Source organism: Lottia gigantea, assembly GCF_000327385.1.
Source record: "Lottia gigantea unplaced genomic scaffold LOTGIsca_132, whole genome shotgun sequence".
NCBI lineage: Eukaryota > Metazoa > Mollusca > Gastropoda > Lottiidae > Lottia > Lottia gigantea.
In genome coordinates this window covers 308341-315692 of record NW_008707463.1, presented here as the reverse complement: position 1 = coordinate 315692, position 7352 = coordinate 308341, and the positions used below count along the sequence as shown (strand labels likewise).

The window sequence follows — 7352 nt, the reverse complement described above, 5'->3', positions numbered from 1 at the left end:
TTTGTGCAGCTATATTGTCGAAAAAGCCCATCCCATGTCGACAATAATATTATAAAGTCGACAACATTTCATCTAATGACGTCGACGACGGCAACAGCTAATCTTATAATATCGACAGTATTTCATCCTATGACGTCGACAAAAATCCATTTAGTGACGTTGATATCGGCAACAACTAATCTTTTATTGACAAAATTCCTTCTTATGACGTCGACAAAACTAATCTCATAACTTTGATAACGATCCAACAGCTATTTTATTAACAACATTCCATCTTATAATGTCGACAACGTTTCATTTTATAATGTCGACAACGTTTCATCTTATCATGTCGACAACGTTTCATCTTATAATGTCGACAACGTTTCATCTTATAATGTCGACAACGGTTCATCTTATAATGTCGACAACGTTTCCTCTTATAATGTCGACAACGTTTCATCTTATAATGTCGACAACGGTTCATCTTATAATGTCGACAACGTTTCCTCTTATAATGTCGACAACGTTTCATCTTATAATGTCGACAACGTTTCATATTATAATGTCGACAACAATCCATTTAATCATACAGACAACAGCTGATTTCAAACGGTAATCTAATAATGCCGACATCAGCTAATTCTATAATGCTGACAACATCATTTTATGACCATTGATATTATATCGACAACAGCTAATCTTATACCATCGACAACAGATAACCTAATGATACTGACATCAACCCGTTTTATAATGCTGACAACAGACTATCTGATAGTGTCGACAACAGATAACCTAATGATACTGACATCAACCCGTTTTATAATGCTTACAACAGACTATCTGACAGTGTCGACAACAGATAACCTAATGTTACTGACATCAACCCATTTTATAATGCTTACAACAGACTATCTGATAGTGTCGACAACAGATAACCTAATGATACTGACATCAACCCATTCTATAATGCTTACAACAGACTATCTGATAGTGTCGACAACAGATAACCTAATGTTACTGACATCAACCCATTTTATAATGCTTACAACAGACTATCTGATAGTGTCGACAACAGATAACCTAATGATACTGACATCAACCCATTTTATAATGCTTACAACAGACTACCTGATAGTGTCGACAACAGATAACCTAATGATACTGACATCAACCCATTTTATAATGCTTACAACAGACTATCTGATAGTGTCGACAACAGATAACCTAATGATACTGACATCAACCCATTTTATAATGCTTACAACAGACTATCTGATAGTGTCGACAACAGATAACCTACTGTTACTGACATCAACCCATTTTATAATGCTTACAACAGACTATCTGATAGTGTCGACAACAGATAACCTAATGATACTGACATCAACCCATTTTATAATGCTTACAACAGACTACCTGATAGTGTCGACAACAGATAACCTAATGTTACTGACATCAACCCATTTTATAATGCTTACAACAGACTATCTGATAGTGTCGACAACAGATAACCTAATGATACTGACATCAACCCATTCTATAATGCTTACAACAGACTATCTGATAGTGTCGACAACAGATAACCTAATGATACTGACATCAACCCATTTTATAATGCTTACAACAGACTATCTGATAGTGTCGACAACAGATAACCTAATGATACTGACATCATATTATCTTTTAATGTCGGTAGCAGCTAACCTAACATTGTCCACAACAAAATGTATAATGCTGACAACAGTTCCAATTTTCATGTCGACAACAATTTATCTTCAAATGTTAACAACATCTACTCTCGTAATGTTGACAACAACTAATCTATTAATGTCGACAACAGCTAATCATACGCCCACATGGAAATGTGGACGTATATTGCCGTCGACCCTGTCCGTCCGCACGTCGGTCCGTCCACATTTGTTGTATGCACGATAGAGGCTACAGTTTTGATTTGATCTTGGTATTCATGTAGATATTGATGAAATCTCGGTCAAGTATGAAATTGGTGATAATCGGATGAACGGTTTCAGAGTTATTGTCCTTGACTTAATAAAAACTCGTTAATTTGGCATGTAGGCACGATAGAGACTACAGTTTTTATCCGATCTTCATGAAACTTGTTATGCAAGTATGCATTGATGAGATCTCAGTCAAGTTCGAAATTGGTAATAATCAGATGTACGGTTTCACAGATATTTCCCTTGACTTCGTAAAAAAGTCAAATTTGGCATGTAGGCACGATAGAGACTACAGTTTTTATCTGATCCTGATGAAACTAGATATTCATATATATATTGATGAGATCTTGATCAAGTTGGAAATTGGTAATAGTCGATGATGAACAGTTCATAACAGTTATTGCCCTTGTGTGTACAGCGATGAGACATTGTTCATGTTTGAATTCAGGTTTTTGCCTTAACTTAAAGGTGATTTTAAGATTATTTGAAAATTCATTATTTAGCCACTAAAGATTTTGTTATCATGTCTGACAGCTGGTAGTGGGCGTATGTTACCTTGCCTGGCAAGCTATCTTCTATTATCATTAATGTCATCAACAGCTTATCTCATAATATCGACAACATCTAATCCATTAATGTCGGCAACATCTAATCCATTAATGTCGACAACATCTAATCCATTAATGTCGGCAACATCTAATCCATTAATGTCGACAACATCTAATCCATTAATGTCGGCAACATCTAATCCATTAATGTCGACAACATCTAATCCATTAATGTCGGCAACATCTAATCCATTAATGTCGACAACATCTAATCCATTAATGTCGACAACATCTAATCCATTAATGTCGACAACATCTAATCCATTAATGTCGACAACATCTAATCCATTAATGTCGACAACATCTAATCTTATAATGTCGACAACATCTAATCCATTAATGTCGACAACAGCTAATCTTATAATGTCGACAACAGCTTATCTATTAATGTCGACAACAGCTAATCTTATAATGCTGATAGTTCATCTACAATGCCGACTATAGTATAACCTGCGAATAATTTGTAAGAATTAGGTATTTCTTTATTGCAGGTGCGTGTACGAAGTTTTCGTATGAACAGACTTGGCGAGGGCGGTGATGGTAGAAGGCAGATGTGTGTATGGATTTAGAAACAGTAAACAGTTCGATACAGCCAAAGCTGTCTGTGACTCACAAGGAACCCAACTGATAGTTCTGATGACTAAAGCTAAGCAGAAAGCAGCGTGGAATGCTTTAGGTAAGTTATCACCTATTTGAGGAAATTGATTTAATCCTTTTATCCAATATATCCAATAATCTATCAATCAGTTAGCTGGTATAAGATTCAAACTGAACCACGGCATCAACCATTCAACCGGAAGTAATGTATGACGCGAGTTATATTATGAATTGTTAAAATATATACAACGGAATAAAAAATATTTTAGGAATATTCGGTAAAATCAATATTATTGAAAATAAAGCAGTAAGGCGTTAATTGCAAGTCTATTCAGTGGCAGAATAATCAAGTAAGATGTAAAACTCCAGGCTTTGTTATTTCTGAAAAAAACGTTTAATTAATCGTGTACTGTAAATCGATTTTGATGAAACTAAGATCTAATGGGAAATATTGATAAAGCTTATCAGACGAGATATCTTTTATTTACTTCATTTAATGTCGGATTCTGGTTATTTTAACTTAGTCGATAAAGAAATCAAAAATTCTGTATTAATACGAAGAAATCTTTAGAATATTGACATCGTTAACACGCCTTGAACAAATTCCCATCCTGCTTCTATGACTAATAAACATTTTACATGTTTAGTCCACGTTTTAAGTTCGTGTCAAGGTAGGTTGGAGATGAATCATTGAGCGGAATTGAATGAATATTCACATTGTCAATTATTACAAACTGTATCTAATATCTTGACTGCAATAGCTACCTTTCTTGTATCACGGAAGTTTGTAAATGTAGCGATTTGATTGGATTGAACCCCAGTAATAAAATTCCATACAAGCAAGACAATTCCATTTATCAAAATCTCGTGCAAAGCATGGCAAAATCAAGAGTAAAAATATTATAGTAGTGGACTCCTCCAAAGAGAAGTACCATCAGGTGTTTCGAAAAGAGTAAGCATAGTTTGCTACGCGCGCGACACCCGCCACTACTATCTAGGTCAACATCACGAGATACAATCAGATCAATATGCCTGAACAAAAAATTCAGTTAAGATAAGAAAGTTAAGAAACAGGATTGCGCTATAACGACCATAAAATTTCATAATTTAATTCTGAAATCTGTGTGTCAAGTAACCCCTGCTTAAGCAATTTTAAAGTTTTCCTTTTCATTCTCTCTATTTCATCATTATGTATTTGGTATATACTTTGTAAATTGGTGCATATTGTCAAACTAACGCTTTAGTCTTACTGGAAAGGTTCTCCAGGACCATATCTCGGTAATGAGTTAAAACGATTACTATTAAGTTTCTACCAGCTAGTGGTTGACCAAACATCTTGAGTTTAATCTTTCTGGGGTTATACGTAAGAAGGTTTAAATTGACTGTAAAGAGTTTTTGTTATGTGTATCAGTGACACAATGTCATTTTATGACGTCACTATCTCAAAGATCCGTCATTAACAGCTTTTGCGATAGTGAATTCAGAGGAATTGCAAGAACCACAGATGTCTGATTGAAAATTGGAACGGTGCAAATCAGTGTGCCCGATATACATAACAAGTTTAGGAAACATCTTTACCACCCCTCTAATGTGTATTAAGACGAGTCTCAATGAAAGCACTGTCATAGGCCATGGAGAAATAGATAACCTTTTTAATTATGTGAAACTTGGTATTTATACTTATTAGTCATTAGTATTATTTTAGTTGAAAAGGATGCTATAGGTATTAGAGACCTTCCGTCTAGACTGTACCTAACTAAAACTGGGTTAGATTGGCTTTAAGAAGATGAAGTTGAATCGATGCTGTGGTAAGTCGTAGGCTTACAAGTGCCGAAAGGGATGAACCTTACTGAACTTCTGTGTTAAATACACCATAAAGTTAAAATCGTAATGCTTTTCATTTCAGGCTCCGATTTCAGTCAACATTGGATGGGACTAAAAAAGAAAGACAACATTTGGCAATGGCAAGACTCTGGTTCATGGATACAAATGACGTCACCAAGATGGGAGAATCAAGATGGGGGTGACTGTGGCCACACAATGTCGTCTGATAACAGGTTTTTATGGAAAATGGTGCCGTCACAATCTTGGTACCGGCCAGTATGTGAAGAATTGACAGGTTTGTGGACTATTTACTGTAGACCAAACCAAGATATAGAAAGTCACTAAGCTATTAAAACTCATGTTCTTTTAGCAACGGTACGGTGAAAATGGTCATCTAGCCGTTGCTCTCACAATCCCATATTCTCGTCATTAATTTTGATTGGTAGAGTTTACTTCTCTACCAATTATATTCCTCCAAACGACATTTGCGGGAAGATGTTTGAATAACCAGACGCAAAATTTGAAGTACCAAATTTATTTTCTTTTAAATCTCAAAGTTCATGGTTGAGTTGTTGTTATAGTGCCAAACAGGTTTGATAGTTTAAAATAGAATAGAATAAAAAAATCAAAAAATTTTACGCCTCCTCGAATAATATTCACATTTATTCCAATTGACCTGAGAATCAATGACTCAACAAAGCAAGTACGACTACACAAATGAGTTAAGCCCCCTCTCATTTCGTCGTTACCTGGAAAAATCCCACCTGAAAACTTTGAAATTTAATTCATAATGGAAGGAAGCGTTAGAACTTTCTGAAATTTGTACCTTCTGAATATGTGAATAATCATCATAACGTTGCTAAAGGAACATTGTAAAAGTAAACTTTCTTCAATAAATCCATTTACCACAAATCTATTTACACTTTACATGTAAGTAGGCAATGTTGATCTCCATAGTTTCACGCTTTGCGACCTATTTCAGGCTGCATTCTTAGTCTAACTTCAGTTTGACATCTTTTTATTTTTGTTAGGCTCTGTACAATTGATGTATTGGGAACTATTTTAACAGTGGTATTTCTATATCACTCTACAATTGACGTATTGGGAACTATTTTAACAGTGGTATTTCTATATATCTCTACAGTCGATGTATTGAACACTATTTTAACAGTAGTATTTCTATATCACTCTACAATTGACGTATTGGGAACTATTTTAACAGTGGTATTTCTATATCACTCTACAGTCGATGTATTGAACACTATTTTAACAGTAGTATTTCTATATCACTCTACAATTGACGTATTGGGAACTATTTTAACAGTGGTATTTCTATATCACTCTACAGTCGATGTATTGAACACTATTTTAACAGTAGTATTTCTATATCACTCTACAATTGATGTATTGAGCACTATTTTAACAGTGGTATTTCTATATCACTCTACAATTGATGTATTGAGCACTATTTTAACAGTGGTATTTCTATATCACTCTACAATTGATGTAATGAGCACTATTTTAACAGTGGTATTTCTATATCACTCTACAATTGATGTATTGGGAACTATTTTAACAGTGGTATTTCTATATCACTCTATAATTGATGTATTGAGCATTATTTAACAGTGGTATTTCTATATCACTCTACAATTGATGTATTGAACACTATTTTAACAGTGGTATTTCTATATCGCTCTATTATTGATGTATTGAACACTATTTTAACAGTGGTATTTCTATATCACTCTATAATTGATGTATTGGGAACTATTTTAACAGTGGTATTTCTATATCGCTCTATTATTGATGTATTGAACACTATTTTAACAGTGGTATTTCTATATCACTCTACAATTGATGTATTGGGAACTATTTTAACAGTGGTATTTCTATATCGCTCTACAATTGATGTATTGAACACTATTTTAACAGTGGTATTTCTATATCACTCTACAATTGATGTATTGGGAACTATTTTAACAGTGGTATTTCTATATCGCTCTATTATTGATGTATTGAGCACTATTTTAACAGTTGTATTTCTATATCGCTCTACAATTGATGTATTGAGAACTATTTTAACAGTAGTATTTCTATATCACTCTACAATTGATGTATTGAGCACTATTTTAACAGTGGTATTTCTATATCGCTCTATTATTGATGTATTGAACACTATTTTAACAGTGGTATTTCTATATCGCTCTATTATTGATGTATTGAACACTATTTTAACAGTGGTATTTCTATATCACTCTACAATTGATGTATTGAGAACTATTTTAACAGTAGTATTTCTATGTCGCTCTACAATTGATGTATTGAGCACTATTTTAACACTAGTATTTCTATATCGCTCTACAATTGATGTATTGAG

At 33.9% G+C, this 7352-nt stretch overlaps 2 protein-coding genes across 2 annotated transcripts in view; one reads left to right on the top strand and one right to left on the bottom strand.

Moving 5' to 3' along the window:
• Window positions 1–259: 259 nt before the first annotated feature.
• On the bottom strand, window positions 260–562 carry LOTGIDRAFT_139062 (hypothetical protein; the record flags this gene model as incomplete). Its single annotated transcript, XM_009049239.1, has 1 exon — window positions 260–562. The coding sequence occupies one exon, from the start codon at window positions 560–562 to the stop codon at window positions 260–262; it is 303 nt and encodes a 100-aa protein (XP_009047487.1).
• A 2526-nt stretch (window positions 563–3088) lies between these two features.
• Window positions 3089–7352, top strand: part of LOTGIDRAFT_172360 (hypothetical protein) — a gene marked incomplete at both ends in the record, with an annotated part of 9222 nt that continues 4958 nt past the window's right edge. The window contains 2 exons of the mRNA XM_009049238.1: window positions 3089–3227; window positions 5055–5267. Coding sequence (XP_009047486.1) covers window positions 3089–3227; window positions 5055–5267 — 352 coding nt within the window. The remainder of the gene's footprint in view (window positions 3228–5054; window positions 5268–7352) is intronic.